The 26,223-nt window shown below is 41.4% G+C and overlaps 1 protein-coding gene across 2 annotated transcripts in view; it reads left to right on the top strand.

Annotated features, from left to right (window-relative positions):
- POU6F2 (POU class 6 homeobox 2) overlaps positions 1-26,223 on the top strand; it is a 450,158-nt gene that overhangs the window by 311,644 nt on the left and 112,291 nt on the right. For both annotated transcript variants that reach the window (XM_070504520.1, XM_070504519.1), the window contains exon 5: positions 18,298-18,656. In XM_070504520.1, the coding sequence (XP_070360621.1) occupies positions 18,298-18,656 (359 nt within the window). The remainder of the gene's footprint in view (positions 1-18,297; positions 18,657-26,223) is intronic.

Here is a 26,223-nt window from a genome sequence, read left to right as displayed (position 1 = left end):
TATTTACAGTTGACTCTTTTTCTAAAGGGTGATTTTGTGGTTTTTTGGAAACCTCCCAAGCCTGGCCTCTCAAATATGGGTCCCTTGAAGTGAATGATGCACTACCTCTACGCTGTGTGCTGCTGTCCTTCCCCCTCCATGAGACAGGATCTGAGATGGTCCACCGGCGCTCACTCATGCTCGTGGCCCACATGTGGTGTCTAAGAAATCCTTGCGCAAATCTGAGGTGCCAACCACTAGAGCCGCCATCTTTCCCTGGTTTCTTCATCACAGCAGCTAACCAGCTTGTCCTTCACCTTTTGCCTTTTCCAAGCAAAAGCCCAATGTGTCCCGCTAATGCTAGGACACAAACAAGCCCTTCGTGTCTTCTCATGGAAACCCCTCTTTCTTGACCTGAGCTGAAGGAGAAAGAGTCCCTACTTCCTGGAGGGGGCGGGACTCGTAGAACCCCAATACCTCTTTCGAAAAATGCTATTTGAAATCATATTTTTTATAACATAGATGAAGAGTTAAGTGGTGTCCATCCAATTCTCAGACAGCCTCTTTAAAAGTCTGCACCGTGGTCCAGCATGCACTGTAGTGTCGGACATCTGCCACAATCGGACCACCTTAAGCCCCCATGACAGAACGAGACTGCACCAGAATATTTAAACATGACTTTAGTGAAAGCTCAGAGTAGCTTCCTGTGAGATAGTCTGGCTTACACTTTGAGCTCACTCGGAATGAATCCTCCTGTGGCAGAAAGGGCCATTAACTCTTCCCACCTGGGAGGTCCAGAGCACAGCTAAGAATTGTCAGACTTGACCCGAGAGAGTGAAAACCCTCAAGCTGCCAAAGTTCCTGCAACAACCTGTGGTTCACCTTCCAAATCCCAAATCTCTATCTGAAGACCCACCTCTCCCATCAGTGGACACCATCAAGGGCCCCATGTTTCAGAGAAGGCTGGACGCCCTTCACCCTGATCTGTAGCCTGATCCCCCAGCAGAAGTTCTTAGCTTTGGGTAGATAACTATGGATGGGTTTCAGAGAGGTCGAAAATGCCCTGAAAAGTTATGTGAAATTTACAAATATAACCATGTCTCTCAGGGAAGAATGTACATTTTTATCAGATTCTCAAGGGGGTTCATGATCCAAAAAGGCTCATCTCAGCCTTAGAGGGTCAACATGGTCTCAACAAGGACAGCAGTGTTCTAATACAATATGGTATGTCTAGCAACTGTAAAAGAGATACATCCATACCATAAGCAGGGTGTCATTTCATTACACCTACTATGTGCTTGAGTGGGAGCAGAAGAGGCTGCGCAGAAAATGCGCTGTCCTTTGAAAGATGTATAGGGTCATGACAGAGAGAAATGGGGCGAAAGACCATTTCAGAAAGTGGAACAGGCATGACCAAGATCACGGACACAGGAAAGCCACACGTGTGTGGGGAAGTGATGTGCAAATAGTTCAACCGGAATGGAGGTTACACATAGAAATGGTGGGCGCTAACTACAGAAAGTGGGGTTGGGGCTAAATTGTCAATGGTTCTAATGTGAAGGAGCAGGATTTAACACTTATTTTGGAGAAATAAGGAGAAGGTGAAAATCATTAAACAAGAATCAGACTCGAATTCACGTTTATGCTTCCTGCACATTCCCTGACAAGTGGTAGCTGCTTAATAACTTTTTAGAGTAATGAGGGAAGATGGGTAGAAAGGAGGGAAAGATGGAAAGTGGGGGAGAAAGAAAGGAGGAAGGAAGAGGAAGAGGAGGAAGGAGAGGCAGAGAGAGGGAGCAGGGGAATTGTGCTTTAAAAATACATATAAACTGGAAGAGAAAACAGAAGACTGTTATTACATTGGTCCAGGCAATCTCAGTGAGAGAACCTTCATGAAGGGAGCGAGTAACTTATATTTATGAGATACTGCGTAGCCATAAAATTCAAATTCTCCTCCTCCTTTAAACAGCTTTTTCTATAACCTGTTCAGGATTTGTATTTAATGTTTTAATTCATTATAGGTAGAAAGGATCTGTCAGGTTTACCAATGCTGTTCGTGAATTTGTGCTCATCCATCATACACTTTTTCCCACTTTCCCTGATGAACAGAGCATGCATTTGCTGATGGCGAGGAGTAGAGTGTGGCCATGGCAAAAGGAGCTAGTACCTGACCCAGGGGGCCCCGACATCTCCATTGCAATTCCACCCGCCCACTCACGGAGCAGCGTATTTGTTATGCCTGGCTGGCTCTCACATCCTCCCAGCCCAGCCGTAGTCTTAACCTGACCTTCCACTCAGGCCCTCTTAATCCATTTGCTCTAGGATGTTTCTCCCCAGCCTGGGTGGAATTTGGGTCAGCCCTGGGTTGTGATGACATTTTTCACTCTTCTAAGATTATGATTTAATCTGTCCATCTCAGACCCACCTGAAGCCCTTTTCTGTTTTTCCGGATAACCTTTTAGGGGAGTCTAAGCTTGTCATTTCCTCTTTGACCACATTTTATACACATATTTCATGTTGAATTTCTACAACACACCTTCAAATCCTGAGTTCTTAAATGTTCATTCACTTCCTTTATGAACTTCCTAGTTCAGAAACAAAATTATCCTAAGAATTTTTAGGACATGCCCCAGATGTGTCAAGGTGGCTACCTTTGCCTGAAAGTGATAAAAAAAAGAACACAGAAATTTGACCTATTATTTCTTTTTTATAAATCTATAGCATTTTCCAAAGTTAATTGTAGATCCTGGTACGCTCGGAGGTCATATAACTTGCATGTAGTCTCCTAGAAAGCTGAGCAGTGGATTTCTTTAACCTCAGGAATTCTCCCATGGTATCTTCTGTGAGCCAAGCCAGAGCAAGCACATGACACAGTTCAGGAAAGAATAAGATAAGGTTAACAAGTGGCAAATCAAATTACAGTTCCCTGCAATTATCATTTCTCAATTATTTAGTGAACATATACTGTATGCAGGTTGCTGAGAGGAGGCAGGAAGATTAAGAGAGGAAAAAAAAAGACTGGACCAAAACATGGTTACCTTCTGTAGGAAGCTGTTTGCTAAATGAGGCAACTGGGTACACATTGTTCATTGCAGTGCAAGACCCCACATGATGTCCCCTTGTGGGAGCACAGAGGAGAGCAATTCATTCTGGCTACTGTGGGGACCAGCCCTACCGGGCAGGGTAGCTGCCACCAGCTCCAGTCCCCATACAGGAAGAAGAGTCATGTTGCCAGACTTTCTGGATTTTTTTTAAGAAAAATGGACAATGCATATTTTATGCAGAGTCTCCTGATTTTTCACTCTTGTCAACCAATTCAAACGTTGCTAAAGCTCTTTTTTCGTAAGTTGTCAGACCATGTACCACCAGTTTTTACCTCTGAACTGGAAGTGAGAGTTCTCACAGCGGGGTAGAATGAATCTGGAAAGGTGGGCTGGAGCCAGAGTGTAATCATTGTCCGATACGTGCCAAGCACTATGGTTTCATTCTCTAGACTATGGGAATTATCATGCCTTCTTTTTTAAAAAATTAGTGGTATAATTCTATCTGTGTTTTAGAAGGATAATTCTGGTGGCTGATGGGCACTTGACATATGACTTGATAACATTTGTTGGGTTCATGAATGAGAAAAAGAGAACAAAGGAGGGTGAGAGATTAGAGGCCAGTTAATGGGCTCTTTCAATGATCCAGACAAGGCATAATGAGGTTAAACTTAGGAAAATGGAAACAGAAAGAAAGTAATAAATACAGAAACTATCGCCGAGGCAGAGTGATGCCTTTGTGGAGGTCATTTATGCTGGTCTCCAAATTTTTTCTTGTGTTCCTCCTCTCTAAGAGTTGATAGTATGGCGCTTCCTGGTCCCCTTGCGTTTGAGTGGCGCCATGTGACTAGTGTTGGCCAATGAGTTGTGAAGGAAAGTGATGGGGTTACTTCCGAGCCAGAGGATTTAATTCCCACCCTGAAAAGCTCTTTCCTTCTGGCACCATCCCGGCAATGTTCAAGATAGTGACTGCTCCATCAGCTTGGGCACCTAAGTGACTACAATGAGCTATGACCCCTGCCAACTTGTGATGACATGAAAGGGAATAAACTCTGTTGGGTTACACCACTGAGATTTTAGGGCTGCTTGTTACCGTAATAAAATCGAACGTATCGTTGCTGATATATGTGTGTTTGCCTCTTGTGTCCACGCTGCATTAACAAAGTAAAACGAAACCTGTTTTACCTCCCATAAGCAAGATCAACCGGCCTGGCAGAAATCCATGAGACATTCGGAAAACATTTGTGCCCGTATAAATGATATGACCCTGTTACATTCTAACCTCACTAATTTTCCAGCATCTATTGCTTTTTATGAATTTTCCCAAGATTCCTTTTTTGATGACTCTTTTCTCCCAGTAGGGTTATCATTAATGTAATTATTTCATTAAAACTATTAGTTGTCTTCTTTTTAACTTACTACATATGAAAGCTTAAAATGAACTATGTGAATCGAATGGCTAATTTGCACATCAATACAACATAACCAAATTTGCCATGCAGTATATTAATTACCCTCTTAAAGAGTTCTACTCTAGAGATAGAAAGAGAAAATAAAAATGAGAATAATATTTATGATGTAATATGAGTAACTTTTAAATAGTAAGCATTTGCTACATAATTAAAGTCGTTTTATGACAGGTTTCTTTTCAATGAGTGTGGAATGGAACTGCAAATCTGGCAGGGTATATTTTTAATTCCTATGTTTCAAAATATAAAAATAAATGTAGCTTAAGGAAAGTATTGTCACTTACTGTGCAGGCCAAGCAAAGTTAGGATAGACGGAGTCCTAGAATCGTGTCTGAGTTTAGATTTTTTTCATCTGTAAAGTGAGAGGAAATATACGCTATCTCCTCTTCTCAAAAAATAAGCCAGAACCAATGAGGTAAGATCTATAAAGCTTTTTGGCAAGCCTGAAGTTGTTGTAGAGAAACCAAATTGAATTACCTGTTTAGAGAGTTTAGAGTTCAACCCTGATAAGAAAGGTTTGTGGTGATATGGGGGAAATTAAAAAGAGGAGAACGTAGTCAGATTCTTAAAAGGAAATCTCTTGCTGTACAGTCTGGCATCACAGCCTCTAAAGGAATCAGCCACCGCATCTTTGTCACTTAACTTTTTTTAATCGGAACTGACAGATCACTGGAGAATAACTGCAGGGAATAATCCCACACTGGCAGAGGGGATGGATTAAATCAACCATGAAAATAAGCACTGGCCCATGTGTCTATAGCCTAAAAGAAATGGGGGTGAACATAGCGCTGTGTTTAAACCAGGCACAGTATCCATTGAATTGCCTGTAATATTTTCTCCTGCAAATGTCCACGTGAAAGGAAAGGCACATGCTGATGCTTTGAAAGCCAGGGGGCATCTTGCTTTGTCTGACAAATTTAAAAAATTATGTTATTCTTTTATTAGCATAAGAATATAAAATGAGCATACTTCTTCCTTTTCCCCCATATCCATAGCTTCGTTTTTAGTGGATATGCCATCACTTCTACCCTAATAATTTAAAAATTTCCCTGGAAAAACCATGCTCAATAAATATGAGCTATGATGTTAAACCTTTTAACCTCCAGTTCAAAGGTGGATTGGCCTTCTGAGAAGAGGTCACGAAGCATGTAAAGAATTGGTTTTCACATTTTTGGAGGAAAAATAATGGGATTGAAAGTTACATGGCTCTTCTTTGAGCTGCTTCCTATTTCACCCAAATGTATTTTCTGTCATTAAACTCATATAGTATTAAGAAGAGAGGCGGCCTTGTCAGTGAAGCACTGTGAATCTCATACCTCTCACAACAAAACAAAACAGAAAATATCCCTGATTATCCATGTGTGGGAGAATGAGCCCAGCATGGAGAACTGACATCCAAGAAAGGTCTCATGGTTTCAGCCGAATTCTCCAACAAAACTCTGCCAAACTGCATAAGAGACGGAAACCAGTCATTATGGGGGGTTTAGAATTCACTGATGAATAAATTTGGTCTCATCTGTTGAAGAAATGGACTTCAAATCAAGAACGAATGGTTCCATATACAGTCTATGATTCCCTGCAGGCCATGGAAAAATCAAGGAGCATGGAGAATCTATCCACCGGAATTTAGTCAAAATACACATTCAGATCCTAAGTGTTCTCATTTGATATGGCATTAACACCTGAAGAAGACATGAAAAGCTGATGGAAAAAGGCAGGAGGGAGTTATTTAAATCTTTTTTCTGAAGGAAGATCATATAAAAACAGTTCCATATTGATAGGACTGCATTTTCTTCCTTTCCTCATGCTAGACACTTACTCGAGGAACAGGATATCCATGCTCCTCACAGCTGAAAACCCGTAACAGTGATGCTTTTCTGGGCTTTGAGGAAAGTTCAGCTAGGCCCCAGGTTGTCCTAGCTAGTTATGGAAACTTCCAGCTCTGGTTTCTGACTTTTGCAACCTTTAATAAATTCATATGCATATACCTTCTTAACACCTATTACATTTTTAATCAAAGTTGTTTACTGCACTCAAAGCTTCCCTTCAGCATGAATTAACTAGTTTCACCACGCTAGATAAGCTTTGTTATAGATTAATCCATGCAGCCTTATTAGATTGTCCATCAACTGATAAATGGATAAGGAAGATACATACACACACACACACACACACACACACACACACACACAATGGAATATTATTCAGCCATAAGAAAGAAGGAAATCCTGCCATTTGTGACAATATAGATGGACCTTGAGGGCACTATGCTAAGTAAAATAAGTCAGACAGAGAAAGACAAATGCTGTATGATCTCATTCATATGTGGAATCTTAAAAAAACCCAAACTCATAGATACAGAGAAGAGATTGGTGGTTGCCAGAGGAGGGAAGTGGGGGGTGGGAGAAATGGATGGAGGTGATCAAAAGGTACAAACTTTCAGTTATAAAATAAATAAGTCATGGGAATGTAATATACAGCATAGTGACTATAGTTAACACTACTGTATTGTATATTTGAAAGTTCCTAAGAGAGTAGATCTTAAAAGTTCTCATTGCAAAAAAAACAAATTGTAACTATATGTGGTGATGGATGTTAACCAAAAATTGTGATAATCATGTCTCAATGTATACATATATCAAATCACTGTGTTGTACACCTACAACTAATACAATGTTATATATGTTATGTATCAATTATATTTCAAAGACGTTTCATTAACTTATTTTGTATTGAAAATGGCTCTACTTTCTCTAGAGACCTTGATATATAAATATATAAATCGTATAGAAAATTATATTCATATGTATGTGCATATACATTGTATATATGAGCATTGTGTGTGTATATAGTATATTTGTACATTATGTGTGTATTATTGTATATATGTACATTGTGTGTACACATATATTTATAATTTCTCCAACCATAAAATGGTCATGTTTGACCACAACAAACAGAGGCACCTTCAGGTTACTCCTAAATGGGCCCCTCACAAGATTAGTTCCACATATATACATAAATTTGGGTCAAAAAAGTAAGATGCTGGAGTTTTGAGGTCAAATGAGTTTGGTTAGTGTTGGATGGAAAATGTTAATCGTGTTTCTTTAATGCTGGAATTCTCAGTCATTAATATTCTAATGCTCACTATGGATTTCCAAAAATAGAATACAATATGTAGTGTCTCCCAAATTATTTGAGCATGGAATTTTTTTTTCATAGGACATATCCGGGAACTAGCATCCTGTGGAATGATATTTGGGAACATTTCTCAGACTAGCAGGAGCAAATGTCTATTGTGGACTTTGCAAAAGAAGGTTCACACCACAGTTAGTGTCATCAGTGGAGCCGAAGGTGAATTCGGTCCTATCCAGGGTCTAGACCTCAGCCTAGGGAACTCAAGAAACTCGGTTTAATTAGTGTCTGGGAATGGGTCAGAATATCACAATGCTGACTCGCACTGAAAGAGACAGCTTTATAGAACCAGAAGGTCTGTTTGAATTTACAAAGAGAAATATAATTGTCAAGGACACTAATATGATTGTCCTTTGGCCAACACTTTCTCTGCTCATAGAAGGACAATTCCTTGAGAATTCTTATCTTGGCAGAAGATTTCCAGATGAGTGTGAATACAGAACTAGGCCTGTCAATTATTCAAAGATAAAATGGCCACATGTATCCCCACAATGGGATATAACTGCCACTTGGACTAGTTAGGTCATGGCTTCAGACCACAATTCCAACCCCAGAATTGGCTTCTGGAGTGTGTCTCTTTCTGTGCTTTCAGTAACGACTCACCTCCATCTGATAGACAGTTACTTTCTATTGAGGTGTTAAAACTTTCATCAGCTCAAGGCCTTCCATGGAACTGAACTCTAAGGACTGTGAGAGCAACAATCATTTCTGTTTTGCTCTATCCTGTATCACCAGCACTCTGTTCAATAATTAATTGACCAAGTTTTTGGAGCTTGGGGACCTTCTATCTCTTTAATTTGCCTTGGTGTTAGATACAGATGTAGATGTAGAGATAGAGATAGAGATAATATAAATAGATATGGTATTACATGCAGATATGGTGTTATGGATATAGATAAATAAAGCCTTGTCAATATAATATATATAGTCAAGGAGACCTGATATTATTGTGCCTTGACAACCCATCATAGACCAGCTCCATGGAAATACCTCGTCACTCTGAGGCATTTCTGAGGGCCTTATTGGGCCTGCTCCATAGTATCCTCACCTCTGATAGTAATTTTTAAATACTGTGCTTTGATTCTTAGGAAGTTCTTTGATTCTTGGGCGCTGAAGTCACTTCCCTCTTATAGAGAACTGGACATTCCTGGAGTTTATGCCCCACACCCACTTGGAACCAATGACTGCCTGGGGTAGGAAAGAGGAGAAAGAGCACTTCAAGACAGGACAAGCTCTGAGGAGCAGTCTAAGCTGCAGAGCCCCCTGGGGTGAAGATGAGTCTGGGCCTTCACCTGACGTCTCCCCCCGGTTTTGCTTCTTGCCCTTCGCTATCTTGCTTTCCTTACTTCCTTCCTGGTTTCTTCTGGAAGTCCTCCTTTAATAAGTCACTTGTGCCCTAATCCTTGGCTCAGCGTCCACATCCGGGAAAATCCAATTTAGGATACTGACTTTATAAGGTTATTGAGAGGACTGATGAGAAAACGAACGTTAAGGGCAGAGAACAGTGCCCGGCACATGAAAATTAGCTGTTGTCATACAAGACGTGGCCAAAATTTTGAAAGTGATCTGTAAAAACATTTGTCAGTGTAATGCATGCATGTGGTTAAAAACCATTTCAGATCAGATGTACTCCTCTCCACCCTCAGGATTACTCCCCCAAGGCAATCACATTTAACCATTTCCATTTTCAGGTCTTACCGGTTTACTTCCATATTTCTAAATACTTTCCATTTACTTCTGTCTCTTGATTTATTCTTTTTATATATCATCTGTTCATTTCCTGCTATGGCGTATGAGAGTTTAGCTTGCTTACAGCATCTCTGACTTTCTCTTCCTCCCTTCTCCTAATAGGAGTGTAGGCCTACTTTTAGTTAACTTTGTAAGTTTTAATAGCATGTTTAAATCCCCATTTGTTCTGCCAACTTTGAAGACATCTCTTGATTCCCCACTTAGCGCTCTGGCCCTCGCTTCCCCTCCTCCCTCCCTTCAACCTTTCACTTCTACATTGTCAAGGATGGTAGTGTTTCTGTTCTCATTAAATCTTCATGCCTTGTTTACAGGTTGTTTCCAAAATCGAAAGCCAGTAAACACTCTTAACCTTCCTATGGCTACCTGATTATTTCCTGCAGAGTCAAGAAATGTGCTGTGATCAGGTATCCTCAGTCTGGATTTTAGTGCCACTCAAAGAAAATATTCAAATAGATTATTCTTTCATACTCCACCAAGTTCTCAAAATCATGCCACATCTTATTGAACAATTGGGTCATGTTGTTTGTTTCTTATAAGACCCTACATTTTTTTTCTTATGTTGTTTGTTTTTTTTGCCTGAAGATCTTATTGCCCATCCTTTTTTTATTGTGAGAAGAAAGGTATACTTTTTAAGGAAGTGGCTACCATCTTCTAGCTGCTTATTTTCCTATAGCATTGAATCTGTTCAATTTTTCTTCTTGGAGCTCAATGACTTCTTGCTCTAATTTGGAACAGCTGCTTCACTTCTGGATCATGATTTCCTCAGGTGGCGTTTGTTTATCCTGAAGTTTCTAGTTTCTTTTCTTTTTTTTTCCTATCCTCAGATCCTTCCAAAAGCTCAGTTTATCACTTCTATAGAATCCCCTCTTTCTTCTGGACATATTTCACCTAGAGCCTTGCCTTTATGCTGCAGTCTGGACTGGGTGCTCTAGAACGTCTGGACAGCTGTCATGGTGGGCCTCTCTTGTATGGCTCTCCCGGGTGACATACACTGCTTCTGGGATCTTGAATCTACCTCTTTCTTGGTTCACCACATTTTTTTGCTGAGGTACCTACTCAACTTCCTAAGAAAAGCGTGTAAAGACAAGATGTCTATGCCTTTGTAAGTTCCAAAATAGACCTTACTCTGCTCTTGCTCTTTGCGGATAGTTTAGCTAGCAATAGAATTCTCAGGTGGGGATCCTTCTCTTGCAGAACTTTGAAGGCGTTGCTCCACTGATTTCAGCTAGACAGTTCTGTTAATAAGAGGTTTGATGCCAGTTTGATTTATGCGTCTTTGTAGGTGACCTTTTATTTGTCTCTCTGAAATCTTTTAGCATCCTAAAAACTCTTTCTCTTTGGTGTTCTGCAGTTCCATGGGGGAAATATCTGGGTATGGGCCTCTTTCCTTTCACCTCCATTGGCACTTCAGTAGGAAGCTGGAAGGACTTCCTAAGCTCTTGGAAGAGTGACTGAGAGCTCCGTGTTTTGGAGTGAAATTGTGAACTGACTGGCTTTCTTAGGGTGAGCGAGAAGAGAAGGACTTTACTTTGGGGTGCCCACATTCACATTACAAAACCTAATTCTTCCCCAGACCATTTTTTCAATTTCTTTAGAGAGGAGCATTCCCATTGTTTTCTGAGACTTTAGGCCTAGCTATGAGCCATTGTGCAGCTGGAGATGGTGGGAGGTCAGCTGTTCTGTAGAAAGGCCTCAGCAAATGCCCCTGGGAATTAGGAGGGGACTTGCCGCCTCTGAGTCCTCGCCTCTCTGACTTGCTGCTGGGCTTGGTTAAATTTATTCCTAAGTATTTTATTCTTTTTGATGCTATTAATGGAATTTTTAAAAAATTTTTCTTTTCAGATTGTTCGTTGCGAGTGTATAGAAATATAACTGAGTTTTGAGTGTTGATTTCATATGCTGCAACTTTGCTGAATTCATTTGTTAGCTCTAAAATTTTTTTGAGGATTCTTTAGGCTCCTTTGGGGTGGTCCTGGCCAGGGCTTCTTCCCTTTGCTCTACAGTGGGCCCTCGTCCTTGCTTTTCATCTTCCTTATTTAATGGGGCATCTAATACTAATACTATGTCTCAGACTTAAGATACTCGAACAAGAGTGCTCCCCAAATGTCAACAAAGGAGTAATGGGTGGCAAATTGCCCTACTATCTAAAAGAAGGTGCTAAAGAACACTGGACCATTCCCAGGTGTCTGTTTTCTCTTCTTTCCAACCAGTGATTTTGTTTCAAAATTTTTTTTACTAATGGAAGGACAAATTCATTTTTTGAAAAGAAATATTCTCAAAGCCATGGAGATAGATGAGCAAGCTGTTGGGGTGCAGGCCAAGATAAGAGCCCCTGCCCCTGTATGGGCTGCTAGGAGCCCCAAGGGCAATGGCTCCTGATTCCCTGGGTGGTTTTTTAAAATGTAGGTTTTTGTCCTACTCTCCAGAATCCACTTTTCTAACAAGCTCCCCAGGTGATTCTGGTCCACAATTTGAGACAGGCTGCTGCAATTGGTGAAAGCAATTGACCCAAGAAAGAAGCGTGAGTGGTTCAGGCAGGACATGAAATTTGTAGAGATGTCTTAATTGGAAGGATTTTTCTCTTTATTTTCCCCTGACATCTCAAGAGATACTTAGATCTCTGCCTAAGTGCAGATGACAGATTAAAGATATGTGTGGCACTATTTCTGGAGCCGATAACACTGACCACAAGTGAGATGGTCACCCATCATAATCTTTGAGGCACAGCTGATTTTGCTTGGGGTTTTTTTGACATTGTTGCCAAAAATAAAGGCAAATTCCCAGAAAGTTGTCACTTTCTGCACTTTTTCAAAATCCCCAGTCCCCAACACGCCATTTTCCCTTTGCAAAGATTCTGTCTGCCAGTGTAAGCTGGGGATGCCAGTAGTGAGGACACAGAAAGGGTTCCAGACCCACATCCTTGCTTCAGCTATTTTAGATGGTGTTACTCAGGTGGGAGGTATGCAGATGTCCAACTTTACTAACTCAAATTCCTCTGGCTGGGTTATTCCAGATTCCATTTTTCCTTCTTCTAGAGATTCTAATGAGCAACAACAGTGAAGAGTAAGTACAGATTTAGGGAGGCAGAGGCTACATCATGCTGCATGGCTCTCCTTTTTGGTAGCCCATGACCCAGTGATCTGTAAGACTGGGGCTCACCTGGGAGTCACCGTCCCTGGTTAAGGACAAATCCATCTGGAGAATTCGTGGCTGCCACCCAACTCTAGATTCAACATGTCACAGAGTTCTATAGACAACATGAGCTGATGCCCTACTCAGATACTTTCCTTAAAATGTCACCAAGGCTGAGCGCAGTGCTGCTGCCACCCTATGTCTAAATGTAGAGGAAACATTCTCTTACCATCATGGCCAGTTGTGACACTAGTAAAGTGTGCCATGGCGCTTCCCCACCTCCCCTCCATGTGTACCTCTTCCCTCCCTTCCTGCAACCCCGGGTCTCTGTTCTTTATGATAACTCGAGACTCACATTCAAATTAGCATCCCCATCCTCACCATGCACGTTTACATTTCACATCAGCAGGCCTTAAAAAATGTTTTGCCCACAGCAGGACAGATTTACAACCATGTACACTGTCCCAGGAGCTGAACGATTCATCACTGAGCAGACACCTTCAAGTTAGCCTCTGTTGCTGGCTACCTGTGCCATCTCTTCTCCAGAGCAGTATTGTGGGGGGTATCCTATATGAGTGAGTAATGATCTTTGTTCCAACCCTCAGGGTGAAACAGGTGGCCCCGTCTGTACAGGTGATTCTGTTAAGAGGCTTTGGGAGGTGGCAGACCTAAAATTGAGTCATTCCTAACACTCACTTTCTGTGTGAACTTGGGAGTCACTTAACCTTGCTGAGCCCAAGTTCTATATGTATAACACGGCAGTGATGTCATCTATGTATGTGGCTTTCTTGAAAAGCTAATTCATTCATATTAATGAAAGTACTTTCCAAACTATGAAGCACAGTCTTTTTTGAACCCAAATGGCCGTCACTGTTCTCTGCTTCCTCACACAGAGTGTCCAGCTTCCAAGTCTTCTCCAGTATTTCTAGAAGTCACAGAGGCAAGTCCACCGTCCACTTTGTTAGTAACGCTGTTGCTCTGCTCTACCAGACCCGTGCCTCTCCAGTGGGCACAGCTTTTCTCTGTGTGCCGCCGACATGCTTCAGTCTTGCCCACATTCTTGTTCCACCAGGCACAGCCTTGCTGGTGGCTGCCTTGAACCCTCGGCATGGCACAGCCATGCAGAGTGGAAAAGGATTGCTCTCTTCTTCCCTTGTGGTGTACCAAGGCAGTGTGGCTTGGTCCCCAGTGTGTGATTATAGAGAAAGAGCTGTTATTATTATTATTGTGATTAAATATACATAGATAAAATTTGCCATTTTCACCCTGTAAAGTATACAATTCAGTAGCATTAAGTACATTCGCAATGTTATCCAACCATCATCACCATCTAGTTCCAGAATGTTTTCATCACCCCCACCAGAAACCCTGTCCCAATTAGCGGTTACTCCCCATTCCTCCCTCCACCCAGCCCCTGACAACCACTGATCTACTTTCTGTCTCTCTGGATTTGCCTATTCTGCACATTTCATATCAGTGGAATCACTCGACAATACGTGGCCCCAGCACGTGGCTTCTTTCTCTTGGCGTCATCCTCTCAAGGTTGTCCTTTCTGTTTCCACCTGGTGCTCTTTCTCTCCCTAGGACCAGGCTTGCACCAGGCAACTGGGCAAAGAGTGAGTTTGACTAGCCGTTATCTTCATGGTCTTTTCTGGATCCCGGTCCCTTTCAATGATAAAGCCCCACCCACTTCCTCCCTCCTTAGCGTGGCTCCTCTTCCCTCTGCAAATATATTTCTATGAGGCTACTCTAGTTCCCAGACATGCCCAGGGGTGTGAGAACATCAGCGGTGGATCGTAGCTTGCGCTCCTCCCCAGCAGACTCTCAATCCAAACCACCAGTTTGCCAACCATGCCCACATCTGCCTGAACCTCAAAAATCCAAGAAAATGCTGAAGTCGAGACCCTGACTAGAGTGCTTATAATCATGTGATATTATATTTTGCGTTAACAAAGGTGAAGGTGTTGCCCCAAATCGCACTTCCTTTAGCATGTGAGTGCCATTTTGCTTTCTGTGAATCCTAAGGTGTTCGAATACCTTGCTAAGTGTAAGATGCATTAGTATTTTTCCAGAATCTTTCACGGACTTGCTCTTCATTTGTGGTATATATGATGCTTTTACTTTCCATTTCCCTGATTTGGAAGTAATGTTATATAAATCCCATTGAGTATAATTCTGATACCTCTGGTTGTGTGACTCTCTCTAGATGTGTGGTTTCCTGAGAAAACCTTTACCAAAGATCCAAAAGAAGAATTTTTTTCTAATTTACAGCTGATGTATAGAAACTCAGCCAATGAAGAAATGCAAGATTCTTGGCTATTCCTTTGTCATATTAAATTATCTATTTGGGAAGTTTCAAGCCACTGGTTTTTCCATAGTCTCTCTTTTCCAAGAAATTCAGAGTTTGATGAAATTTTGTTTTGTTTATTTTTCAAAATTGCAAGTTTTTAAAATTTCAAATGTCCTAATGTAAATTTCTGTGCGTCTCTTTTCCTTTCATAGCTACTGTTATTGCAGTTAAATTTTACACTTAATATTGGCCTATGTAACGTACAGTAACCAGACATAGAGGAAACAATCATAAAAGGGCATAAATACCAGGGAAGAAGTAGAATCTTTAATCTTCTTTGATAAGGTCAGAGTTTTACCCCCAAAATCATGACTTTATCCACAAATATTCTCTGTAGTTCAAATATATCCTTGAGGCTTCCTAACTTGTGTCCGTTTATCTCAATATGCTTTGTACAAGGAGCCATTAAGAGGCTCCATAGTTTAGCATTGTTTTACTTTTGTTTTCATATTATTGTGTTGGTGGCTTTGGTGTTTTTCAGATCAGACTTACGTTGTTGTATAACTCCTTCATGCTTTTCTTTGCATCCAATACATACCTGAATTGGATATTTGATTGTCCATCATTTTTTGCTTGCAGATGCCAAATTGGTTTATGTAACTCAAAGAGGTTTAGTTTAGGTTAATGCCTTTCCAGGCAAGCTGCAGGTTATGGGAAAGAAATAGCCAAGCAATGTGAACTCACTAACATAAAGCAACGAAGACACATTTGGGACCATGTCTCATTGGTAGGTTAAGGTCCACTGCACCTACCCATCTGCCAATATCTATCTGCCAATATTCCCGTCTTTTCTGTTTTTCAATGCTGATTTAGATAAATGCTTTTCTAACCAAAATGAAACAGTATGGTATTTAAGTCAACCATGAAAATAAGCACTGACATATGTGCCCCCCACCTGAAAGAAATCAGGACAGGCTTGATTTGAATCAGGCATGAGGCCAGATGCAATCAGGTTCCCAAAGTCTGTAACTCCACCAGAAGGAGAATCGAGCCCCCTCCCCAGGACCCTCCAGACTTCAGAAGACCCTGGGAGGTCAGAATTGAGCCAGGCTCCCAGATCTTCAAAAAAATGTGATTTTGTACAATAGGAGTTGGGGCGCTGGCAAAGCTGGACCATCCTCTTAAAGCTCCAATAAATGGGATGATGACTGGGTATGTTTGTATATATACTTTTTTTTTTTTAGAGTATTTCTAGGTTTGCAACAAAACTGAGCATAAAGTCCAGAGATTTCCCATTGACTGGGTATTTTCCAGTCCTCACTCACACAGACCATCTCTACCTCTAGAGTCCCAGAGCACTCTGGATTGATGTGCAAGGCAGGACACACACTAGACTGAGTGTTTGAACAGACCTAGAGCAATTTATTGACCCAGTGAGGACTTGCCATCCCAACTGGTCCAACGTGGAAGCCCTACAGGGTACCTGAGAGCACAGTAGAGGTATTTGATACCCCTGGGAACTGTCAAGCTATCAAGTATAGATTATATCATGTATATATACGTACATATATGCATATATATATATGCACTTTTTTCTCCCAAAAACCCTGGTACATAGTAGTATATCCTAGTTGTAGTGATTGTATATTTAAAATCTACTTACCCAGAGGTTAATTGGGACTGATCCTCTTCCCACCACTTTCACAAGATAGGTTCTCCGCTTTCGCTAAGGTCTAAAGTCATTGAAGACTTCCCAGAGCCTCTGTTCCAAGGAGTCCATTCTCCACATTGTCCTTCACCTAAGCCATGCTGTCGTCTGGGTGTTTCTCCAGCCTAAAATATCCTCTCCTCCTCCTTTTTGAGGTATGAACTTCACTCTCCTGGATGCTCTCTGCTCTCGTTCCACATCCTCCATGAATGCTCCCTTGGCCTCTCAGCCCACAAAGGACCTCCTTCCTGACTCTCCTGGCCCTTTTGGTCTGTTTCCACATAGTTGACCATCTAGTCAATTAACTGATATGTAACAACCATCTACCATTAGCAGAACTCTATAACAGGCACCCCCAAACCTCGCTGTTTCTTATGAGTTAATCTTATCTCCACGTACAGACTATAAGCTCCTTGAAGGCAGGACTAAGTCTCCTTTTTAAATCCTACATTCTACCTGGCACTGTACTAGCGCCTAGCTGATTTTCAATAAATTTTACAAAATGATTCTTAACTTTAAAAAAATAGTCACTGGTTGATTTCCTTACAGAAAAATGTCTTCAGGTGTCTTCAACACATGGTTTAATGTATACACGTTTGTCAAGAACATATTTGCTGCGTGAAGGCAGGAATATGATATATCACTTTACAGATCCACTGGATTAAAAAAAAGTATTTTTGAAAATAGGGACTAGTTTAATATTGCAAATAGCGCTTATTACCTTCAGAAATCTTGACTAATTCTAGGTAGGGGAGGAGCAGGAAAACCTGCAGGGTTCAACATTGGTCCTTGTATTTATTTGTAGGCTTGTTAGAAAGTTCTCAGGCAGAGAAGGAAGTGAATTTGTAGCAGTAATTTTCTCTAGATTATTCTGTGGCCAAACTAACTGTCTTTCTGCTGCAGAATGTTCAGTGCTAGATGGGCATATGAGAACAAATTGAGTGTGCTCAGTGTAAAGACAGCTTGTCCCACCAACTCTTACTTTTCATATAACAAGAAAATCTTGAAAGATGATTTCGTTCTCTCGTTCCTTGCCTGTCCTTGAAGTGCTGATGTGTCTAGTCATCACAGGGTACAGTTCCTTCTGGTTTGGGGGTTCTTCTCTTGGATCAGCAGGAAAAAAAATCAGACTCAGACTTTTGACTCCGCAAAACTGAGAAGCATGTACTATCTTTAAAAAAAAAAAACTGTAGAAACTTGAAACTGACATGTCTAAGCAAATTGGCAGAGATCTGAGGCAGCAAGTGAAAATGACACCATTCACCATTAAAGGTATGGATTATAAAAAGGAGATTACAAACAACTTCGTTTTCTGTCCTTAACTCCAGTCGAGCATTTACCAAAAGAATTAAACTGGTTGAACTTTAAAAATCTAAGGCAAATCTTGAAAGCATGAGTGTATTTGCCATGCAGTGTGGAACGGAGAGAGAGAGAAAGCACTTGGGCATCACCTCCATTTCTAGGGCGTCCCCAGGGCTGGTGCGGCCCAATACCTTTGAAGGCAATGCCTGACGTTTTCCATTCTGGTCCTCCCTGAATTTTAAGATTTCCCCCAGAAGTGACTCTTTCTTTTCTGCCCCTCAACCCTCTTAGATACATAAGAGCTTCAGGGCGAGAGGGTCAACTTTTTCTAAAGGGCAGACTTCTCAGCTGGCACAGGACAAGCTGTCAAAGACACCACAAGATGTTTTGTCGTGTTGGTTTCAACTCCACGTTCCCTTTCTTTCCTTGTAGCTACCTCATCCCTGAACTCCCAGCTCCAGCAGCTCCAGCAGCTCCAGCAACTCCAGCAGCAGCAGCCGCCGCCACCGCCTCCACCGCCAACCGGCCAGCACCCGCAGCCAGCCCCGCAGGCACCCCCACAGTCCCAGCCGCCACCACAGCCCCAGACCACCCTGCCCCAGCAGCCGCCAGCCACCTCCCAACAGCTGCCAGCTCCTCCATCGCAGCCCCCGCAGCCTCAAGCCCACCCCCATGCCCAGAACCAGAACCAACCGTCTCCAACTCAGCACAGTGCAAGTCCCCCTCAGAAACCCAGTCAGTCTCCAGGACATGGCCTTCCGTCACCGCTGACGCCACCCAATCCTCTGCAGGTATGCTCCCCGTCGGTCTGGCCCCACGAGCACAGAGGACCTTTCCGTGGGGTTGTGCTATCCCCGAAGGCAGAGGGCCAGCAAAACTTAGCATCCAGTTCCGCAGCGTCTAATTCAAATTGATCTCTTAGAGGGAAGAGGAAGCAAATAGCAGGCAACCGGGGATGCATGTAAAAGAAACAAATAGAAGCCCATTGATGTTGTCCTCCAAAGGATAAATGTTAGCTGTTTCCTCCTGTGAGAGGCCAGCACTGTAAGTGCACTTGTAGCCTGTAATAATTCCATTTTATGACACTTTTTGAAGGCAGCAAAGATAGCATCCAATTAAAATTATTACTAGCACAGTTTTGTAGCCCTGTGGAGAACTGCCTCTTTGTCCACGAGGCACGGTGGTTATTTCTCTATATTATGAATACGACAGTGTCTTACCTTAAGTACTTTGTGCTCTTTTGTTTCTATTTTTCTAAAGACTCTCTGGGGTTAGGAGGGTAAAGAAATTTAGTCCCAGTCTTATGTCCCAGATTCCAACCATCACTCCGTAGACTAAGAAGTACTCTAAATTCATGCCAAGAGCCTCAACAAATATGCATCTCTATAAAATATAAAGCTTTTGTATATTTGCTTTATTACTGTGAGGCTGAGGGCATCCAAAATAGATATTTCAGGCTAATCATGAAAGCTCATCTTTAATCTACTATCATCCAGGAGCAATGGATAGGAGCATTCAGGGAGGTATGGAAGTTCAGAAAACCGTTCTTAACTTAGAGGCCTTTAGAATGAAGTAGCTTCGAAATACAATGACTGTGATGTCAACACATCAGGTCCAGAAATTAATAGCTCAGTTTTTGACTTACATGATGTTTTCCCCAGTGAGATTTCGGATGGTTTAGTACAATTGTAGCACAGTGACAAAGACCAGCAGAGTGAGCAGCCCTGCCCTCAGTTCAAATGGCAACTCATCCCCTCCATGATGGTGGGGCACTCGGTCCTCCTCCACTTGAGGACAACGATAGCAAGGGCATCCCTAGGTCCTAAATAACAAAGTATACAAAGTCACGGTAGACTGGCAACAGACAGCAAGACAAGTGGCTTAGAGACTCAGCATTTTAGAATCACCTTAGCTTGTTGTTCCATAATTTGTTTCTATGAACTTAGATTCTCAGTGGTGGCCCAAAGTTTTCCTGGAAATGAAAACATTTGGGTGAGATGAGTGAGTGTGTTTTCCTTGGCACTTGAGTCTTGGCTACTTTCAATCTGAACATTTTCCTGAGTTGAGTTTGAAGATGTATCTTTAAAAATCTTACAAGTATGAGACAATGTAGTACCTTTGACAGGCGACTGAAATGAACACGGGCTAAAAAAGTCTTCATTGTACACTTGACATCTATAGACTGAATAGGTATAAATCAAATTTACAAAATGCATCATTACAGCAATCCTAACGTTTTCAGCATTTGGAATTCAACTCTATTATTACAAAGAATTGGTTTAATGCTTTTTAAGAGAAGATAAATTTGATGTACCTATATACTATATGATTAAATGCTTTCTCTAACTGAGATACCAAAATAGGTGAAATTACCAAAGAAAAAACTGGTCGTGCTCAAAAGGATGAGATTTCTTAGCTCTGTCCCAGTTGTTGTGTGTGGTCCAGTATTCTTTAAAGATGAGTGAAAGCTTTGAGCTCTGTGGACACCAGGCTTCCCCAAACACTGTAACTTCTTATAAATCTCTATGGGCCAGTGAAAGTCAAGTATAGATGACCCATCTGAATGGTTGTGGACAGGACTTTAGATGCGGCAACCACTCAGCTTCATGGAAATAACTTCTATTAGGAGAATTTCCAGAAGTTCTCCTAATGGTTTCCCATGGAAATCCAGGGGCTGCATTTGCAACAAATGAAGGCTCAGAGCCACATTTCTTTCTTTATAACCCTGAGCGAATACTCTCATTTTTCACCATTGGAGTTTGTACTTCTAAATTTAATAAATACCTTGGTAAGATAATACTCTGACTTCTTCTGTGGATCTAATGAGTAATCGCCGAAAGGTGATTTGGTAAAACTTTTAAAAATATTATTGAGTAGATAGAGAACTAATTTTGAATAAATCTGTATCAGGAGGAATAAAAGGAATTTTTTCCTTTACTACAGGCTTGTGTAAAGGAAATGGAAACTTCTATGTTTTTGAACTATTGTTTTTATCTCTACTAGCTGAAGGGTTTTTGAGTTTGTAGAACGTAGAATGTTTGAACTTTTGAAAAAGAACACAATTTAACAGGAACTACAAAGATATTTCACTCTCAAAGGTAATAGTCTTTATGAACTAGAATAAAGTGTTTTTGTTTGAAGATTATTAAGGGAATAAAGATCAACTAAATTCATATATGACAGCTTAAATTCTATTTTACAGTTCTTCATTTTCCTGTGAGCTTTGTCTTTTTACATTATTCAAAATCTGTCTGAAAAATATTAGTTTAGCACTATGCAACTTGGATTGTCAGGGAAAGCCAGTAATTCTAAAGTTTTTTGCTAAAACAAAAACAAAAACAAAACTTTGAAAGATAATAGTTATTTTTAAACTGTACAGATGCTGTCACGTCTTCCGAAAAAAAAAATAAATGAAAGTGGCTTGTGCAGGTATATTTGGGTGAGGTCATTTCTCAAGATGAAAAAAAAAATTAATAGTGCCGCAGGCCATAACACTCTGGACTAAAATTCTCCAAACAGTTCTTGCCAGGTTTTTCTCTAATATTGCTATATAATTTTTTTTCGCTCTTTTACTCAATTCCATGAAGTGGATTGCATTTCCAAAACCAGGTTGTTGTTTCAAGACAGGTAGGAGAGTAAAGTATTACCACTTCAGAGAACTAATTTTGATTGCTCAGGGTTACAGGAGAGCTCGTGGTCTAGTGTGGATACCAGACGCTCGCCCCTCTGGTCTCTTTAGAATCTTTGTTAAGACTCAAGACCCACCCACCCACAACTTCATTCTCAGGAGGGATGAGAAGAGACGTTCCAAACAGAGATTACAAGCAGGAAGGTCTTCAGGGGCCAGGCAGCCAGTATAAACAAGTAAAGCAGACTTGGATATAAATCTCAAAGTCAAATTCTGAAAACAGAGTATGGGGGCCAGCCTGGTAACATAGTAGTTAAGTTCGTGGGCTTTGCTTTGGTGGTCCGGGGTTCGTGGGTTTGGATCCTGTGCATGGATAGTAACAGATGTTAGCTCAGGGCCAGTCTTCCTCAGCAAAAATAAATAAATAAAATAAGATATTGTGTGGCTCAAACAAGATGAATCTATGAGTTGAATTTAACCCTTAGGTTCCAAGATGGATATCAATCCGTACTCTATGTTTTTGTTCTAACCCATCCATCACGGGCTGTGCTAGAATCTAAAACTAGAAATATAAGAGTATGTTGGGTCGGGGCAGATCAGAAACATAAATGGAAGCCACTTTTTTGGGGAAAAGATATGGTCTAATCATTCCTGGTAGGAAAAACAGAGCACGATTTTAATTTCAATATGTAATTTTGATCTCGATAAAAACCCCATGAGCATAAGAATGGTGACCTTCCTCCTTTCTATGACCTTGGAGGTGGCTTTTCTTGAGATTCCTCCTTGGGAGATTTTATTTGACTAGGGAAATTAGAAACATGGTGTAAAAGCCCTAATGTGTATATATTCCTGTGTGAGTGACCTGGAGATGAGCTGGGCGTGGCTGGAGCCTAGTCATGGTGCCAGGGGAAGAAGAATCCTGAGGGTTTGAGGCCTCCTTCTGGTTCTGACCCTGCTTCTAACTAGTTGACAACTTTGCACAAGTCACATCATTTCTTTGGACTTCGTTTCCTTCATCTGTTAAAAGTGTGGTCTATATGACTTTTAAGATCCTTGTCAGGCCTATGAGTCTGATCTAAATGTTGATAGGCCTCTAGAACTTTATTGGCTATTGAAAGCCCGATGGTCCTGAAGATTCTCTCAGTATTCTTCAAGGTCAGGTTAATTTCTTCCCACTCAGCTGGGTGGCAGATTGGAAAGAGAGTGGGGACAAGTGTAAGTGGGATAATGATAGCAGAAGCAGGTTTTATCTGAGCCAGAGAGTCCAAATTAAAGTCAAGTTTTTATCCTCAGAGAGTCACCGCTGTAAACTCTGGTCCCAGATTGCTTTTCCACACCTAGACATTAGAGAAGCTTAAGAAACCAAATGCTGCATTTAACCTTGGCCTTCCGCATACCATCTTGCATGGCAGGAAGCAAGATAATCTTTCCCTTTTCTTGTTGTAGTGCGTGTTTTAATAAATAACAGAGGGAGAGAGAGATCAGTGGAAGCTGTTAGCGGAAGGAAAGCTATCTGTGCTTGTATGAGGGATGAGGGGCATGGCCACCTCCTCAGAGGTGAGGTTGCTTGAGAGATAGTGCAAAATTGTTCTCCACCATGTGCATTTGCCAATGTAAAAGTCTTGTTACAACTCAGGCATCCGGGGGTAAAACCGCATCCAGATTCCATCTCTGCTCTGCAGTGGGCGCAGCGTCCCTATCTTCTCGTTTGGGATGTTTTCCCGCTGGCAAACTTTCAGTACTAAGTTTCAAGTGTGTGGATGATGGAGAGGGTGGTACATTATCACTTTTTTTTCTAAAGATTTTATTTTTCCTTTTTCTCCCCAAAGCTCTCTTGTACACAGTTGTATATTTTAGTTGTGGGTCCTTCTAGTTGTGGCATGTGGGACACCGCCTCAGCGTGGCTGATGACTGGTGCCATGTCCGTGCCCAGGATCCGAACTGGTGAAACCCTGGGCCACCGATGTGGAGTGCACATATCCAACCGCTCGGCCACGGGGCCAGCCCCACATTATCACTTTTTAAAACAAAGAGCCCAAACTCTTGAGAAGTAATTAGACCTATGTGACTTTCATCCTGTTTAAAGCAAATTGTCTGCAATGATGGATCCTTCCCGTAGAAACGGCCCAGTACCCTGAGTCAACTCCCTTTCTCCTCAGAGGTTAGCCTTGATCAATTTAACGTGATTTTAGTCAAAACTCGGTGGGTCTAAGAGCAATCCAGGCCATGAGGACTTCTTAAAAACTAGAAGAGTCCAGACAAAGTGAGTAAGGCTTCCTCTTGGGCTAATGAACCAAAGGAAAGTTCATTATTATGGATGAGAAAATTTATCCAAACCCAGAGTTATCATGAAGGTTAAACATAGCATACTGATGAAAATGCTTTGTATGCTATAAATTTGTGAAGCAAATGCTGATTATACTACATATATGAAAGAGCATGAATTTATTTCTGCTTATACTACCATCCAGTGGAGTGAGGGCTTCATTCATGATTCACTCATTCACCAAGAGGTGGGGTGGGAAATGGGAGTCCCTGTACCCAACCGTGCTCAGCACTGAATAAAATAAACAAAACATATTTGCCCACATTCTCTGCAAGGAACAATTTTTCCTTTTATGAAAGAAAGAAAATATCCTTAAAAAACCCCTCAGTTCCACATTACTGACATTTCAAAGAATTTATTACAAGCATTTGAGATCCAGGAGGAACAACAAAGTTTATATTGCTTTGAGAGTGGCAGGGGGAAAAATTAGTTTACCAAGAATATACTTATCCACTGTGGTGCTTCTTTGTCATTGTCTAGATTTACCATTCCGGGTACTGCTTTGCAGATTAGTCAAATCATGTCGAAAGGGGGTTAACAAAGCAGGTGGCACGTTCATGCCACTAACTGTGGAAGCTCACATCAAGTAGCAATAGCTGGAAAGGATGCTAGACTCAAAGAGGGGTGGAAGGATTCTTGCAGCATTTGAACAGGGTAAGTTATAACTTCTCAAGCAAACTGGCACCGCTCTGATCATGGGGAGGGGACACATCCATGGCCTGTCTGCAGTGAGCTCAGCAAAGAGCCTGGAGCCACACACACACCAGTCCCATCACTGTCTGTTGGATGTAGCCGATAAGCGAATCCCAACGTGTAGTTCAGAATGCTTCTGGAACAGTTTTGCCTCCATGTGCATGGATGCAGCTTTCAGTGGCAATTTGAGACTCCCAAAATGTGCTGGCTAGCACTTCACTCTGAATGAGCAAAACATAGCCAGTATTTATGTTAACTTAATACAATATTCTTGTGCTTTCATGATCAAGTGTTCTTCCTCATATTTTAGCCTCAATTTATTTCCCACAGGTTTGGGGTAAATTTTCCACGGGCGTTTAAATTAACTTCCCAAGTACAGACTTGCAAGTGAATATTCTCCAAGTCGTAAAGAAAGCACTTTTATCGCTATCTGCAAACATTTATCAAGCCCCTATGGTGTGCCCTCTGGCCGTGCGGAAGGTTTACGGAACAGACAATGTGGTGGCTTAGAGAGAGCATGGTTTTTGGAAGCTCACCGGCCTGAATGCTGGCTCTGCTGGGCACTTGGGTGAGGTCAGCCCGTCCTTCTGAACCTCAATTTCCTCATTGGTTGGAAGGTCGATGTGGGGATTAAGTAAGATGACTTATGTGAGAGTATCTAATTCAGTTCCTGATAGAGAGCTGGCACTCAAAAACTTTCAGGATCCTGCCTGCCTTTTCTCCTTCCTTGATTATAGATATTATAATCTAAGGAGGAATATGGGACAAACAGACCCACTTGAAGTGGAACAAAAGGCAAATAGTCATGGGAATATATAAATGCACGCATAAATCATGCACCACACACTACAGAAAACCCCTTGGAAGCTAGAATGAGGTTCATAGTCACACATGCATTTTGTAGCATTGAGTCAGAGAGGTTATGAGGATTTCTGAGGAGGGGGACCTCGAAGAGGGATGGCAGAGCACATGCAGCACAGGACACGCCTGCACAAAGGGCTCAGAGAGGTGTGGAGAGCAGGAAGAAAGAGAATTGTAGCAACATGCTCATTTAAACTTAAAGAATTCTCACTTCAACGCACAGAACTTCAGTTTCTCCATCCATATTATTAAGAACTAAAAATTGTTTTTTTCCTTCTAAATTCCCAAAGTTGTGGTTCTTAGCGTGTGGGTGAACAGGAAGAATCTTGGCGGTCCCAGTTCCGCCACTAACTAGCTGTGTGACCTTGGGCAAGTTGCCTAATCTCTGGGACTCAGTTGTGTCACTTATTACATGAAAAGTTCATATTAGACAATCTTTAAGTCCTTTCCAGCTCCACATTCTATTTATGAAATAACACAAATAAGGTGGTTTGATTTCCATGGAAAGAAAGAGCTATGTATATACAACACCATAACCCAAAGCACATATGCAATACTCATAAATACGCCTGCTAGTATTTGGCTAACATTTGCAGTCTGTTTTGAAATTTACAAAGCGTATTTTTGTATACACTATTTCATGCGTTGGCTCCTAGGTTTGCAGTTCTACTTGGAATCATCATTATCATTGATCAACTATATCTACATATCATATACTCTCTAAGTACTTCAACCTCTCATTTTTTCTTCACAACAATCCAGAGGAGGTAAAAATTATCTGCATTCAGATCTAAGGAAAGTGAGTATCAGAAAGCTGAAGCAACTTCCTCAACATCACTGTCAGACTTCA

This window comes from Equus asinus, chromosome 1 (assembly GCF_041296235.1).
Source record: "Equus asinus isolate D_3611 breed Donkey chromosome 1, EquAss-T2T_v2, whole genome shotgun sequence".
Classification (NCBI taxonomy): Eukaryota; Metazoa; Chordata; class Mammalia; order Perissodactyla; family Equidae; genus Equus; species Equus asinus.
This window is presented reverse-complemented; position numbering and strand designations above follow the sequence as displayed.